At 36.1% G+C, this 17,286-nt stretch overlaps 1 protein-coding gene across 1 annotated transcript in view; it reads left to right on the top strand.

Annotated features, from left to right (window-relative positions):
- Positions 1–17,286, top strand: part of BICRAL (BICRA like chromatin remodeling complex associated protein) — a 73,045-nt gene that overhangs the window by 50,277 nt on the left and 5,482 nt on the right. The window contains exons 6-11 of the mRNA XM_051996976.1: positions 4,494–4,599; positions 5,247–5,347; positions 6,600–6,661; positions 8,382–8,527; positions 9,605–9,699; positions 11,100–11,202. Coding sequence (XP_051852936.1) covers positions 4,494–4,599; positions 5,247–5,347; positions 6,600–6,661; positions 8,382–8,527; positions 9,605–9,699; positions 11,100–11,202 — 613 coding nt within the window. The remainder of the gene's footprint in view (positions 1–4,493; positions 4,600–5,246; positions 5,348–6,599; positions 6,662–8,381; positions 8,528–9,604; positions 9,700–11,099; positions 11,203–17,286) is intronic.

Below are 17,286 nucleotides of genomic sequence, written 5' to 3' on the forward strand. Positions count from 1 at the left end.
ACTTACCACCTCTACTCTGAAATGCATGGTTCATAGGTAATAAAATAATAGCATCTATATAACACTTTGAAGGTTTATAAAATATTTTACAAATATAACATTTATGCTCAAGCCACCCTGTTGTTATCCCTATTTTACAAATGGGGAAACTGAAGCAGTCAGAGATTGTGACTCTCCCAGAATATACAGTTTAAAAACTGGCTGAAGTTAGACTTGAGTTCAGATCTTATCAACTCAAAGTCCAGTATTCATATCATCTACTATACCACTTACTTGCCTATGAGTTACAAACTTGCTCTCATCCTAAAACTATTTCTTCTCTTACTCCTTCCATCTTGCCCTCCTTGAGACTTAGTTCCTTTGTAGTGTCCTAGCCTCCCTTGTCACTCTTTCCAAGACTGATGGATGGTACTTTCACTTAGTGGTCTTGGCAGGAAAGTTGTAAAATTCCTTGCACCCCATTGCCACTGCAAGGCTTTCCTTCTCCTACCATTAATCAGTAACCTCTGAAATTATCCCCAGTTTTTCCTGGCATACTTTTTAAAAAATTTATTATTTTTTGGTACATAGTTGTTTCATGTAGTCTCCCCTTTTGGACGGAGAGCTCCCTGAGGGAAAGGACTATCTTTTGCGCCTCTCTATCCCCAGTACTGCTTTTACCACAAGTCTGACATAAAAGACAATAAATGCCTGCTGGTTTATTGATTTGGCAAGAGAAGTATAAGGACTATATATACTGAGGAAGACTGATATCCAGAGGAGGGTGAATATATAGAGCTTTATTCTGCTCAGACTAAATCTGTAATTTTATTCAGTCTTGGACATAGTTTTAACTATATAGTTAATTAGATGTTAGCCAAATGAGGATGGTCAGTGAAGGGCTTCAAATTCACCTCTGTGAGAATTGTTTTAAGAAACTGAAACTGATCTTCATTTTAGTCTGAGGAAAAGATTTAAACATGATTATTGTCTTCTTGCAGAAGGAGGATCAAAATGGTTTTGCTTGAGACCCCAGAGGGTGGAATTGAGGGGCAGTGGTAGGAATTAGTAGGAGGCTGATTTCTATTTTGTATAAGAAACTAGATATCAAATGTTCAAATGAAATAATATGTAAAGTGTTTTGTAAATATGGCCTATCAATTACATTGTTGTTGTTGTAATTATTTAGCCCTTTTTCTAAGCCCTTATTTTTCTTGGGATAAACTGAATTCTTTATTCCTAGAAACTGTTGAACAAAAAATCTTTGAGGTCCCTTCTAACTAGTTCCAAGATTCTTTTAAGATCATTTTTGACCAGAAAGATAAGGTTTTGTAGAGAAGGTGGAATTAGAGCTGAGACTTGAACAATTCAGAATTTTTTTACCTATTATATATGAGAATGAAGAACAGCATAAGAGAATAAGGAATAGCATAAACCAATGTACAAAGATTGCAAAGCGAGGGGTATTGCCAAAGGATAGAATGTAATTAAAGTTTTCCTGGAGTGTCAGGTATGTGCAGAAGCCAAGGTGTAGTGTCTGTTGAGCTTGAAAAAGGTATTTAGATCAGCATAATGTTGCTATGCACATAACTAGTATCCAGGGCATAATTATACTGTGGCAATTTTTTTGTAATTGCCTCAATTTCTCAAAGCATTGTGTGTATGTGTGTGTGTGTGTGTGAAATCTGATTATTAATCATTTTGGTTGGGTTCTATTTAATCAGGCTTTATTTTATATGTATCATGGAATTTCAAAGGCTCTTCAGAGCCTGAAATTAGAACTGATAGTCTAACATGAGTAGATTTAGAAAAGTCAGATAATGGTAATCTTTATATTATCAGAATTGGAAGTACCATATAAGATACCCCCCCCCCCCAAAAAAAAAAAAAAAAAAAGTTTCCAGGAGTGAGTAGATTGGCTATTATTTGGAATATAAAGGAAGAGACAACAGTAGTAATCTGGTAAATAAGACTACTGCTGCCAAAGTTGAATGGGAGTGACTGAGAGTAGTTCTCTAAAGACTATCTATATATATGGGCATGACTAAGATATGTCAAATCAGGAGTTTTTTTCTTAGACTCTTAGAATAGAAATTGAAGTAAGAGAATAAGAAGAGAGATTATATCCTAAACATTGATGCTATGGAGGGAAAGAAAAGACCTATTATTAAAAGTTCTGAACTAAAACTCGTTCCTCCTCTATTTTTTAAACACTGGTTTTGTTGATGTTTTTTGTTTGTGTATTACAGGTTTGGTTGGTTGGTTGATTTTTAGAAATAATCTTATTTTTTCCTTGTCCTCCATTGTAGCAAAGAAAAACACTCAATAGGTTTGCTCTGTCTAACTATATATACTCGATTATGTAGAGACTGCTCCTACCCTGGTAGACTCTTGCCTTTCTGCTGAGAGGAAAGGGAGTTTACCATTGAATTTAAGAATTGAAAGAGATCTCAGTGGCCATTGAGTCCAACTCATATTTGTTCTGTTATTTGTACGCCAAGACTATTAATGATTTTTTTATTTACTAAGAAATTTGTCAAGATTTCTTTTAGTGATCTTTTTTAGTTTATATGGTTGTAATCATTTTCCATACAATTCTTCTGGTCCCGTTTCTGTTCTACAGGCTCACATTTATTAGTTCATGTAAATCTTCCATGTTTCTGAATTCTTTGTATTCATCATTTCATATGGCAAAATAATATTCTGTTATATACATATACCATGGTTGGTTCAGTCTGTTTCCTAATATGTGGGCACTCTCGTTGTTTCCAATTCTTGATTTTCACAAAAATTACTACTATGTTATTGTGGGTTGTTTTTGGTTTTGGTTTTTTTTTTTGGTTGTTTGTTTTTTCACATCTAAGGCACTGGTATATGAGGTAAGACAGGACTAATTAAATTCTCTCATTAAATAATAAAGCTTTTGTAATGAATGTATATAGTTAAAACAAATTCCTATGATGACTTTGGCCAAAAATGTATATGCCTTATTCTGCACTTGAGTTCATCACCTCTCTGTTGGAAGAGATATATGCTTCATTGCTAGTCCTCTGGAATCATGTTTGGTCATTGCATTGACCAGTGTTTAAACCTTCTAAAATTGTTCATTTTTTTCAATGTTGTTATTGCATAAATTGTTCTCCTTGTTCTGCTCACTTCACACTGCCTCAGTTCATATAAGTCTTCCCAGAATTCGTGGAAACCATCCCCTTTATCATTTAATAATATATTCCATCACATTAATTTCCACCAATACAATAATAATAACAATATTCCATCACATTCATATGCCTTAATTTATTCAGCCATTCCCCAGTTAGTTTTCTGTCTTGCTTTCTGGTCTACAAGGAGGGAAAAGGAAAAGAATTTGAGATTAAGGGAAATGATTGAACTAAAATAAATAAAATACAGCTAGCTCCCTTTTATGAATCACAGTACTAGAGGGTCTCATTGTCATAGATAAGGTAAGAGTGGGGGATAATCAAAAAGTTATTTCTCTTCAGCTTTAGGAAGCATCATATAAAATCATAGAATTGTTTCTTTTTGGAGATCATCTCCTTATGGTACAAGTAAGAAAGTTTTGGCATCATCAGTTTTACCTTCCTAATTTTGTTTACTGAGATTGTTAAATTGATGCCCTGCTGATCTCTGTTAGTAGAGTTCCTTATACCAGTGTTTCCTGAGTTTATGCTGATTGTGACATGAGTTAGCTCAAAATCATGCTGAGAAGATTTACTGCAGTTAAGCCACAAAAAGAAAATAGAATTATTTTGTTTGGTGAATCAGACAGACTTAGTTTTAGGGTTGTCAGATTCAGTTATAAAGCATAATATAATAGTAAGTCATTGTTTACAGTCCTAATTCAAAAAAGAATTGGGTTTTGTATGTGTGTAAAATTACAAGGGATAAAAACCATGTAGTACTAATGACTGAGTTCTTGGATCTCAATGACTTAGACTGTAGTTACCATGTGAAGCAGAACCCCTGAAGGGAGGATATTTGGATTTGTTATTGTCGTGGCATGAAATCAACCAACTTGGAAGAAGCATTTTAGAAGTTATCAGTGAATGTATCTCAGAGATTTGAGGAGAAGGAAACGTATTTATTAAAATTCTTCCTACATCAGGGGTTCTTAACCTTTTTTGTTATATCATGGGCCCCCTTTGGCAGTCTGGTGAAGCCTGTGGACTCTATTACAGAATAATCTTTTTAATGCATAGAATAAAATGTGTAAGATTATAAAGGAATGTAATTATATTAAAATACATCTATTTTGATATATATACATGTATATTTTTTTAAAAGTTCACATATTCCAGGCTAAGAACCCCTGCCCTATATGAAAGGAAAATAATACTATTTGTTTTCCATTTCTGTTTCTTTGATGTAACTTGAAAACTTTTAAGTTGAATTTTTAAGTTGTTAAAGGACTTGAGTCATTTGTTTATAACTAACTTGTTAAGCCTTTAAAATCTTTAAATTTTTCTTTTCCATCTTGGTAATATTTTTCACAGGCTCAGAAAAAAAGCTTGAACCAGACTTCCCCCGTTTCAACTTCCAAGACCCCAGATGGCTTGAGACAAACGCAAATAACTGGTCTCTTGAGTAATCCATTGCCAGGTCAGGAGCCTCTCCTTATCTAATTTTTACCTTGCCTCCTGACATCCAAAGTCAGTTCCTGTTCCTCATATCTAATCCTAAATGAAATCTTTCCAGATTAACTTTATCCTTTTGTGATCACTCCTTTCTTCTGTGACTCTCAACACTTTCATAATTAGTCTTGTATTATTTAATGTATGTTGCTTTTGGTAATTGTCCCCAGGTCTCTTTGTTTGTGCACATTTGGTTCTCACTCTTAGAATGACTACTCAAGAACAGTTGCCTACTTCCTATTTATTTTGTTCTTCCCATTGAATCTAGTACAAGATTCTACAGACATTCTCAGTAACTGTTTAGTAATGTAGAAGGCAAAGCCCTAACAGTGTCCATTCAGACATTACCATTTCTTTTATTCCCCTTCCTCTCAGCTTTGTGGATACTTAGGTCCTTCAAAACCATTTGCTTCTGCCTTAAAAGAGGTGAAACTCCAGTGTTTAAATTATCTTACTTAGTGGATTCTGATAGTTACTTTGTCTGATGATCCCCAGGTCTGACAGATCAGTTCTCCTTGCTCTCCTCTCATCTTAAAGTAATTATCTATGATACAGGAATTATGGTTGACTATTTTGCTGCCTCTGATTTACATCATATATTTATTGTTTTAATAGGGCAGGATTCTGGAAGCAAAGTTATACAGCCACCTTTAGGAACGCCACAGCCACAACAGGAGAAAGGAGTGGGTTCATCACCAGGACAGCAAAATTTACAGGTAGACAGCTATTGAATGTAGCTTTTACTTAATATTTTGAGCAAAGAAATAAAAGTATAACTGCATCACTTGGCTGCTTTGGGTGCTCATACTCAAGACAGAACTCACCTCTTCTTCCACAAGGAGTTTTACTAGGATATGCACAGGTAGGTCTTTGGAAGACAGGTAACCTGGGAGGGCACTCAGAAGTTGCAGTTGTTCTGCTTTAGTATTAGAATTGATAAAAACATCTAGCATGAATGAATGATTTACATAAAAGGCATTTTGGACTTAGATGCTGAAGATCAGGGTTTAAGAATTGGTTCTTTAATTTACTAATAGTGAGACCCTAAGCCTCCATTTCCTCTCTTACAAAATGAAGGTAATACTTAAATCCAATTTATCTCTTTTAAGATTATTGGGAGAATAAAATAAAATTATGTGGAAAAAGTAAAACTTCAAAACTTTATAAAATACTAGGTAAGATGAGTTATTATTACTTATAATACCTGTCACCAAAGGCTTAGCAACAAAAACAATACTATTTGGCACAATGTTGATCAGCTGTCCTGCCAAATGCTGTTAGCCACTTGGAAAAAAATCCTGAATGGCAAGAATAGTACCATTTTTGTTAACACTGGTGAGAGGTAGTGTTAGTAATAATAGCTCACCTTATCTAGTGTTTTGTAAATTTTGAACACTACTTTGAAAATTAATGGTCCAAAAGGACTTTAAACATTTTGTCCATCCTTTTACATTTAAAAGTCTCTTGTGCTCTAGGATTGCTTGGTGTTGCTCAATAAGGTGTGCTGTTCTTAGAACTAGGGACTGGTTCTCTCTTCCCACCCAGGCACAACAGAATCTGACTTTGCTGCTTAACCCACAGTAATAGTCTATACCAGGCTCACTTCTGAGCCTTGGAGCTAAATGCTATCTGTTGATTTCTCATCTTTCTCATTTTGTTATCTATAAACATGTTGCCCTACACATTTTGTTATCCTGTAGTAAGTTAACAACTGCATTCTTCTAAGGAGTTGTGACTGTATTCTGTGATACCAGAAGTTTTTAGTGAGTAGCAAGTTGTCAGTACTAAATTTGTAGAATTATTGTTCTTCTATTGGTTATTTTTATTTTTTCAATAAAACATACTATTATCACTTCAGAATATGCCTTTGAAAACACATCTGCTTCTGAAACTTTATGTTCAAAATTTTTTGTAACCTTTTTTTTTTCCTATCAAAGAAAATAATTAGAAAATTAATTTTCCATCTAGGTGGATAATCATACGGTGGGACAAAAGAGACCGGCTACAAAACAGCTAACTAAAGGAGCTTTGTAAGTTTACTTCTGAAAAGTTGAATTTACTTTCAGATAACTTCGCCAGTTTTCCCAGTTTCTATCATAATATAAACTTGAGAAGTCAAGTTTAAAATCTCAGGTAGATATATTTTTGAGCTTTCCTGATTCTGCATTAGCCTTTTCAAAAATTACATATTTGAAAGTCTTTCCTAAAATGTATGATTTCACTGATAACATCTTCCTTAGGAGATATTGGGATATCAAATGATATTTGTTAAATCCTGGAAAGTGATTAGTAATCTTTTACTGTTTACTGTTTTGTTCTTAAGGCTAATAGTTGAGGCTGTTAGAGTTCTTATTCTGAAGAGCCTATTGAGCATGATTAGATAAACAGACTTTAAGGTTGAGAGCAGAAGAGTCAGCCCAGATAATATTTGTTGATTTGCTTATGAAGGATATGAATTTAGCTAGGTGTATGTGCTATATGTGTATTTAAACCTATGCAGATAGAGTTTTTTGGAGTGTCATATTTGTCTGAAACCAAGGTCATTTGTTCAAGTCTCCAGCAGACTTTGAGAAACAGAGGATAAACTCCCAACACCTTCAGTTTTAGTGCATTTACACAGTATTGATCACAAGGATGATACCAAATATCACCAGTTACCTATGGAATGTTATAAATGGAATGGCCCAAAGACATCTCAAGCTTTTAACATACCTATTCATTGTCTTTTCCCAAACTCCTCTCCCTCTCCCTTCAAGCTTCCTTATTTTTTTGAAGACCTCACCATTCTTTGATTTTCCCAGATTTGTAATCTTAATGCTTTCAACTCTTAATTCTTCCTTACTCCATGTTTTGAAGTAGTTGCCAAGTCTTTCTTTTCTGCCTCCACTGTCCCCTTCTCTTTCATTTGTCCTTTCCTCTTCATTCATATAGCAACGACTTTAGTTCAGCCCTTTTCCCTTCTCAACTAGACTTTTACAATGATCTGTCTCCCTCAAACTCTCCAGTCTAATTGATCATCCAAATAGCTGCCAAAATAATTTTCCTTAAGCACCTGATTTGAAATTCGCTGTTCCCCTGCTACTTAGTAAACTGCTGATTCTCTTCTAGAATGAAAATTAAATTCCTCTTTTTAGATTTTGAAACTCTTTCTGGCCTGAAGGCAGCCTATCTTTCCAGCCTCATCTTATATCACTCCCCTTCTCTCATTCTATGATCAGTCAAAACTGGCCTGCTCTCTTTGTTCTCATCTCTTTTATGCCTTTGGATCATCTCTCCCCATGCCTGGAAAGCCCCTCTACCTTGTACATTCCCTCTTGTCATCTTAGACATCGTTCAGACACTGCCTGCTATGCTAACTAAGGCCTTTCCTGAATCCCTGATGTGCTAGTGCTCTCTCTGCTAACTGCCTGTACGTAAATATTTTGTATTTAAGCTTGTAAGTATTCTATAGACACTTATTTTGGTGCCTGTTGTTTTTCCCAGTAGGGATTGTTTGATTTTTTTTCTTAAATTCCCCAGCATCTAATGTACTGCATGGGACATAGTGAATGCTTTTGATAAGTGTTTGTTGATTGCTCATACAAGATAGCAGATAGATGAGTACAACCTATCTCTGCTATTAGAATAACTCAGAAATTTCATATAATATATGCACTATTGTTAATCCTATTTATTTTTATGTAAATGTGACGCTGTGGTTAGATTTCTCAAAGTAGTTTTGTGTTAATATTGGAAATTTATCTCTTAAAGTATTCTCCAGCAGTTACAGAAGGATCAGGCCCATGCTGTGACACCGGATAAAAGCCAGTTCAGGTCACTAAATGATGCGGTCCAGAGACTCCTTTCTTATCATGTGTGTCAGGGATCCCTGCCAACTGAAGAGGATTTGAAGAAAGGTAAATAGCCCTTCTGCCTGAGACAATTCATTCAGTGCCTAAGGCCAATAGAATTTCTAAGAGGATGATGGAGAATTTTAGAATTCAGTATAGAAAGCCTTTTTTTGAAAAAGCCCCGCTCTGGAACTGACTGGCCCCTTAGAAGCTTATTGGTATCCATGTTAGTGAGAAATCTCTGGGATTTGTGAAGTGCCTCATCCCATTCTTCTTGCCCAAGGCCCAGAGGTGATGTCTCTTGTGGACAAATCCCTGCGCATGAAACCAAAGCCTCCTGGTCATCATGCACACACAACTTACACTGGCCCTGTCCTTATTCTTGGTGACCCTGCTTTTGGCTGGATGCTTAGAGCTCCAGAATTACCTGCCAGGTAAGTAAGATAGCCAGAAGGAGCAGTGGGACCTTCTGGTAGAGCAGCGCCGGCGTGGGAGCTGGCCAAAGATCACAGGCCAGCTTGTGGGTCCCAGCTCCAGGTGGCCGCCACACCACTTATTCCCCCTCATGCTCAGGCTGACACTCCCATCGGGAGTCTGTCTCCGTTTCATCCCGCTGTTCCCAATCCTTACGCCGTCTGGCTCTGCTCCGCAGGATTGGGCCGTGGTTGACATGACTTCTGCTCCGCCTAAAGCGAGAAGAGCACTGGCTCTGGAGTCAGAGGGCCGAGGCTCGGATCTTGCTTCTGGTCATGATGCTTGTGAGACTGGGGTGAACTGCTGACTCTTTGGGCCTCAGTTTACTCATATACAAAAGCATGGATTTGAACAAGAGAACCTCCAAGCTCACCAGTCTGAATAGGGGATTCTGGATTCCTGTGAACTAAAAGGAGGTCAGGACCAGAGAGGCAGAGTAGAGTGGTGGAAAGGGATGAAGGAGAGGGAGGAAAAGGAAAAGTACAAAACTGTAACCCTTTAGTGCAAGGTTCTATAGGGAAGGGAAGAGGGAAACGAGGAGCCTAGTATGTGCCAGACACAGTGCTAAAGCTAAGGATGACTTCATGAAATCCTTTCTAGCCTGAAGAATTCCTGAAATAAGTCATGTCCTGGATGATGAAAACTCTTCCTGTCTTTTCTCTTTTTTAGTGGATAGTGAATTTGAATCAGTTGCTACTCAACTCCTCAAAAGGACCCAAGCTATGCTTAACAAATATAGATGTCTGCTTATAGAAGATGCCATGGTAAGACCTACAAGCCAGGTAGATTTGTTTACAGAAACATATTGCATGTCATGCAGCTGCTTTAGAGATAAATAACCCAAAGAGACAGCATGCTTTCAGACATGATTTCTCAATTCAGAAATTAAGAGGTGACAGTATTTTTTTTCTTACTTTATTGATGTCTTCTGTTTATACATCACTACAATTTCCTGTTATGCTCTCTCCCTTCTTTCCTTTGAACATTCCCTTGTAACAAAGAAAATCAGTTAATTAAAATAAGCTGACAGATACAGCAGCAGCTATATCTGACAGCTTTTGCAACATTTTGTACCCAATAGTCTCCTGCCTCTTCCAAGAGGGGGGAGATAGTTCCTTGCACAAATAAATTACTGGAGATCTTCTAAGAAAGACTGCAGGTACAGAATATAGTGCATTGGATAAAAGTTTTTAAGGAATAAAAAAACATGGAAATGACTATGCCAAAATTAATCTTAAATCCTAGTTAAGTAGAAAAGGAAACAAAGACCTTGGGAAAAGATGGCAAGCCAAATCCCCTTTGAGAGTCCAAGAACTTCCTTTAAGTTATAACTTATTTTATGGATGATGCAATATCAATAGAGATACTTTTTCTCGCATGAATATTATTAAAAAAGAAATTCTTAAGCCAATGATGATAAAATGATTTTAGGAAAACCTCTAAAACTATGAGAGAATTTTTTCTTAACTTGAATAGCTATCAATGAAGCAAAACTGATCAAGTTGGAAGAAGCATTTAAAACAGGTAAGAAGCTTTATCAGTGTGGTTGAACTGTTCTCAGATGATTGTGGTTTAGACAAGTCTTGAAATAAATAAAGGAGAACAATTTAAACAGTATTGTAAAAACAACTTTAAAAGACTTTAGAACTCTGATCAACACAGAGGAATCAACTACACAGTTCCAGAGACCTCATGATGAAACCTTCTGCCCACCTCCTCCTCATAGAGAGTTGAAGAACTCAAGAGTTCAGATTGAAGCATATTTTTTGACCTAATTAATGTAGAAATTGTTTTGCTTGACAATTTGTAATTTGTATTTGTAATGGGTCTTGTTGCTTTCTCAGTGAATGAATGAGGGAGGAAAGAAATTTGAAAATGAAAATAAAATTGAATTTAAAAAGAAAAATATATAACTTGCTCATTACAAATAAAACCCATGAAATTACCTATTTAATAAGGACAAAAAATCTGACTTTTGTTGAAGTCAATTAAAATTCACTGTAAGGAATTTAGCACATAAATTATGACAGAAGATGAAGTAAAAAGAAGCAATAAGAAACTGGAAACTAAATCTGCGTTATTTTATTTCTCCCTTTTGGATTTGAAGACATGTTTAGAAATGATTTTAAAGATATATAAAATGATTTTATTTCTTGTTTTTCAGCGGATAAATCCTTCTGCTGAGATGGTGATGATTGACAGGATGTTTAATCAAGAAGAAAGAGCTTCTCTTTCCCGAGATAAACGCCTGGCCCTTGTAGATCCTGGTAAGCAATATCAAAACTTTTTTTGGTAAGCAAGTCACAAAACTTTTTAACAAGAGTCTTTATCTGAATTAAGTTGTGAAAACTGAATAGGAAAATGAATAATGTTGAAGAAAGTATTAAATAAAAAAACTCCCAGCATCCTTGTCAGTTTCCCTGAAAGCTCTGTGTTCTATAAAACTTAAATTTCATTTTTTAATTTTGTTTGACCTTTGTGATTAAATTATTTTCATATATAAAATTCCCAACTTCTTAGCCACCCTCAAATATTTTACTAACTCAAAAATTAGTTAAGGAACTGTGCCAGATAGAGCTTTCCTTTCATTCTTAACATTTCATTGTCACTTGCATAGATTTTTACTCTACCCTCTTGTACTCCTTTAGATTAGTTTAAATTTTCTGTCTTAGAGAAGAAAAAAAATAAAGTTGAAACAATCTTTCAGTTATTTTCTTTGTTTATTTTACTCACTACTTTGAGGCATTCTATTTTTAGAAGTTTTTAGGAAGTTTTTCCATAAGTTGAATCAAAATCTAATCCATAGCTCCTCTGACTTTGTATATAGTTGTCAAACTCCTATGACAAAAAGAAAAAAAATCATCTCTAGTGATAGACTCCTTCACATTTAGCTAGAGAGATCTCTGGTCAGCTAAATAATTCATCACCAGATGTTGACAGAACAGAGTCTTGAATAGAGCCTTTCTACCACTGCCAGTATCCTGCTTTAGAGCTGACTCAACCTCAAATGAAACATTGATCTTCTTAATATGGATATTTCCTCCAATAGTGCATATCATAAGTTGTCTCATCTTGTACTCCTCTTATTTATATTCTCTAATAAGTTCTACCCACAGGGTCCACAAAGTGTACTTAGTCGGCCCCTTTTTTTTGTCATGGCTAGGATACCAGCAGAGCATGCGTACTGTCAAGACAGTAATCCCTGCTCTTGCTGTAGCCCATCTTTTTTGATGGCATCCTTCATTTCTCTTCTCATTTGTAATTTCCTATTTGTGATGTGTAGTGTGTAGTAGCCTACTCACAGCTTCCGTGTACTTGTTCTTTGCCCTTTGGACAACATATAGTTATGTGTACTTCATAAATTCAGTCCATTGGTGACTCAAAAAAATTTGACCTAACTATCCACTCAGGAAAAACCAAATGGAGAAAGAATGCCTATTGCCTAGACTATGCAATGCAGTTGAATACTACAATCTATAGTGTTTGTTAATCACTATATATACACTTGGACAGAAATTACAAATGGACCATGAATATATTTGGCCTAGAATTGAATAGGAAGGGGAAAGAGAGCCTTCAGGAAATTGCAAAGTTTTTTAAGGATTCTAAACTTCCTGAAACAAAAGCTGATTTTCTTTAATACTATTAACATTTTTAATTTTAAAAATTGAAGTTTAATCATATTAAAATGTTAATTTTAATAATATCTGGTGTTGTTGTAGGAGTTAGAGTCATGGAATACTATCGTCTTCAATCTGACATCAATCCATTCGTCACCACTTTTGGGGCCTGTGGGAATCAGTTAAGCCATTTCCACAACCACGTAACTGTACTATCATCTGGTACATAACATAAAAGCAAATAAATAATCTTGCCAAAATCTAGCTATATCGATGAAATTCTTCCGACCTACTAGTTTAGTAACCAGTCTTAAAAAAAAGTATTTAAACTGTGTAGCTCCTTATGTGAAAATGGCAAGATTTATTCTAACTAAACATGACAATTTTTAATGATTAACATTTCCCTTTTAAAGTATGGTACTTGAAAATCATCCATTTAACAGTTTATTCTAGAATTTTGTTAGGAATTGAAATAAAGATAACTATAATGTAATAGTTTATTACCCTTTTGAAAATTGGAATAACATTGTCCTCTAGCATTTATTCATTTTCCATAGTCTTTCAGAGATGATTACCAATTCATCTATAGATGTAGTTCGTCTATGCTTAATGACGTGATATCATTTAGAGCAAGTAGATATTCTCACTGTCTCCCACTGATCTTGAGTTTCTGTTCCCTGTTAACAATTTTTGTTAATTTTTCCCATTCTAAAGGTTATTTTCCTTGATTGGGAAAATAGAAGCAAGATTGTCTTGTAATCAGATGTCATCACTACATCCAGTCCCAAAATATAGTCTATCCTATTCCTTTTTGGATATTTTTGTTTCCAACATAACTAAAAAGCATCTTTGCAAGCATTGGTTGATTTGAGGTGTTAGCCTTCTTGATAGGTCTCACTAAATGATGACACTTATATATTTGACTTAGTCTTATGTTTTTAAAAATCTAAGGTCATAACCTTTGCAGCCATATTGAACTCTTTAGACAGATCCTTTTTCTTTATCCTTTGGAATCATTTGTGTTGACATCACTGCACTTTTCTTGAGTGTCTTCCATCTCTCTTAAGCCGTGTCATAAGGAGACCATGGGACAGTGGAAAAAGTCCTCTCTGTGAAGTCAGGGGACCTGAGTTCATATCCTGCCTCATTACCTATGTGACCTTGAGCAAGTCATTTCCTGGACCATAGTTTCCTCTTTCTTAAATGTCAGCATTAGTCCAAAAGACCTCTGATATCTTCTTGAGAGTGGGCTCTATAATCTTGTGCTCTTCTCCTTTGGTAACTCAGCCTGTGGGCTCCTCCCTCTCTCTCCAAACACACTGGAATCCACTCTTCCACCTACTAAGGTACACTTCAGAATATCTGGCAGGAACAGAGCCTCCTTCCTCTATCATCACTTGTCACCAAGGTTTCTCATCATAACTAGTTTGCCAACCAATTCCTCTTCTATTAAGTCAGAATTATTCATTCTGACCACAGACCTCCTGGTCACTTTCTCTGTCCTCTGTAAGATTAACTATTTCAGCAAGGCAGGTATGTACCAGATACTCTTCAGTTAGCAGAAACCAGTCTCTAGAAAAGATGTAAAAGGTCCCATCACAAATGTATCTTCCTTCCATGTTGTCTTTAATCCATAACTCATTTTCTGTTTCTTCCTCTTTTGGGGTGTTCTGAGGCATATGCCTATTTGCCTTATCAGGATCACTTCTGTTGCTCCCTCCTTGATTCAGATTTTATGCACCATCCTTCCCCACTCAGGTTTGTAGATGTACACTTGAAAATATACGTGCCTGATTTACAGTATATTCTCCATTGTTCCTTTCATTCTATTCTTTTTGAATGAAAATGATCATTTTCATTGCTGTACTTCAGTCTGACATGTGCTAAGGCTCAGTGATACCAGTGAGACCTCCTGCACACTGGAAATTGAATTTTAATGAGCTTTATCATTCAATCTAATTAACATTTGTCAAGCACCGCTTATGTGCCAAGCACTGTGTTTTGTATTCCTGGGAATACAAAAAGAGGCAAAAGACTCTCTCTGCCCTAAGGAGCTTACAGACTAGCTGAAAAGACAACTTGCAAACAAATATATACAAATATATTCACAAAACAAATATATAGAGAGGATAAATAATTAACAGAGGGAAAGCACTGGAATTAAAAGGGCTTTCTCTATCAGGTTGGTGGAGGGAGGGCAAGTGTTCCAGGCATAGAGAAAAGGTCGAAAAATACCAGAGCCAAGAGTATATTGTTCATGGAACAGCCAGGAGGTCAGTGTCATTGGAACAGAGAGTATGTGTTGGGGAATAAGGTGTGAGAAGACTGGAAAGGAAGGAAGGGGCTATGTTAGGAAGGACTTTGAAAATGAGAAGATTTTGTTTTTCCTTCCAGAGGCACTGGAGTTTATTAAGAGGGAAGGGTATGTGTGACGTGGTTGGACATATGCTTTAGGAAAATCACTTTGGTGTCTGAGTGGAGGATATTTTATAATAGAGAAAACCTGGAAATAGTCATACCCACCAGTAGACTATTTTCATAATCCAGTTATGAGGGTAATGAGAGACTGCAAAAAGAGTGCAGAGAATGGGACATATTCCATAGGGTTTGGCAACAGCTTGATATGGGAGGCTAAGGGAGAGAGGGACCTAGGATGGCTTCTAGATTCTAAGTCTCAAGGACTGGAAGGATGGCATCACCCTCTCCAGTAATAGGGATGTTACAAAGGGTGAAGAAGGGCTTAGAGAGAAAGATGATGAGTTATGTTTTGGATATATTGAATTTAAGATGTCTACTGGATCCAGCAAAAGAGACTGAGAAGAAGTGATCACATAGGTAGGAGGAAAACCAGGAGAGAGTGGTATCCGAACACCTAGGGAGAAGAGAATATTAAAGAGACAGTGATCAACAGTGACAAAGGCTGAAGAAAAGTCAAGGAGAATAAGGGTTGAGAAAAGGCCACTGGAATTGGCAACTAAGAGATCATTAGTCACTTTGGAGAACAGTTTCCAATGGAATGACAGGGTGGAAAGCAAGATTGTAAGGGGTTAAGTAGAAAAAGTGGAGGCACTTTTAGATGATAACGTTCTTTCTGCTTATATCTCCTATGAATTACCATGAATTTTCTTGCATTTCTCTGTATACCAGTTTTATAGTATCTATTTAGCATGTCATGATCAGTTTTCTCAGTGCTCCATTTTTAATTTAAAATTCTTTTCATAGATGCAAAACTTAAAGCAAATATATGTTTTCTTTCCTCTTCCCTCTCTCTACCTGCCTATTTGTCTCTTTCCTGGCTAATAGCCTGTAATTCTTACTAAGCCATGGTTCGTGATTTTACTTAACAAATATTTGCAACAGATTAATACTAGCAATGCTTTCAAAGTGTTTCTGAGCATTATTGAGCACACATATGAAGAAGGAACATATCATAGTACAACAGTTTATGGTTGGAAGACTGGAATCAAATCTCACCTATCCTAAGAGTAACATGCTCTTACTTTACCTCTGAATAATAAGAGGCTTAGACTAGGCAATCTCCAAGGCCCTTTCAGCTCTAAAACTTAGTGAATTTTTGCAAGTTGAGATGGGTACTCAAAGTACAGATAAAAAAATTATCTTCCCTTTGTTTTTATCTCAATCATTTCCAGATCTGCTCACTTTCCCCAACTCCCCTAAGTTTCTGAGAAGCATCATCTTGTTACAAAGGAGAGGGAAAAAATCTGTTAAGTTAAATTAAATAAAATATTACCTCATTAACTGACTATGCATATGGTATTATACACCCATATAGTCTCAGCCCCTTTAGCAAAAGCAATGAGATGAGATGTATTTGTTTATCACTTCTCCAAGTCACAGTTTGGTTAATTGTATGTTGTTCAGCTTTGTTTTCTGTTCATTTACATTATAGTAACAATTGTGTGTGTGTGTTTTAATCTATTGCTTTTTAAGTTTACTCTGCATCAAATGTGTTCCATGTTTTTCTGAATTCCTTATATTTGTCTTATTTTGTAGCACAATAATCTATTAAAGTGACATGCTTGAAATTTGTTTAGCTATTTCCTTTTTTTTTCCCCTGAGGCAATTGAGGTTAAGTGACTTGCCCAGGGTCACATAGCTAAGAAGTGTGAAGTGTCTGAGGCCAGATTTGAACTCAGTCCCTTCTGACTTCAGGATTGGTGCTCTATCCACTGTACCAACTAGATGCCCCAGCTGTTTCCTATTGATGGACACCTACTTTGTGTACAATCCTTTGCTTCTACAAAAAATACTGTTGTGAATATTTTTAAAATGCATGGGATTTTTCTGTCTTATTTTTGTCCTCCTTGCTCAATGAGGGATCTTGGTAACTTTTTGCCTAATTCCACTCTTGTTTTGCTTTCAATTCTCATCGCTCACCTAGCTCCCTGGTACCCACTCACCTTCTTCCTAAAAGAGGCTTTTTGTCACCCACTTAGTCCCATTCAGTAAGGGGCTGATTCTTGCCAGTACCCCCGGCAAGCATCCTGCATAAAGGTCATCTGAAGAATCCAAATTTGTCTCAATAACTTCTGCCACCCTTTTCATCTCTTCTCTAGCTTTTCTTTGTTTCTTAGACATTGGCATATTGCCTTTGTCACTGTGCTCCTTTTTTCCTCACCTTCAGTCAACCTGAGTCTTTTTTTGTCTTTTTGTCCTATTATGGAGGCACTCTGTATAAGAAATTGCATGTTTATTACTTGTTACAGGGAA

The sequence above is a fragment of the Antechinus flavipes genome, chromosome 4 (genome assembly GCF_016432865.1).
Source record: "Antechinus flavipes isolate AdamAnt ecotype Samford, QLD, Australia chromosome 4, AdamAnt_v2, whole genome shotgun sequence".
Taxonomy (NCBI): Eukaryota; Metazoa; Chordata; class Mammalia; order Dasyuromorphia; family Dasyuridae; genus Antechinus; species Antechinus flavipes.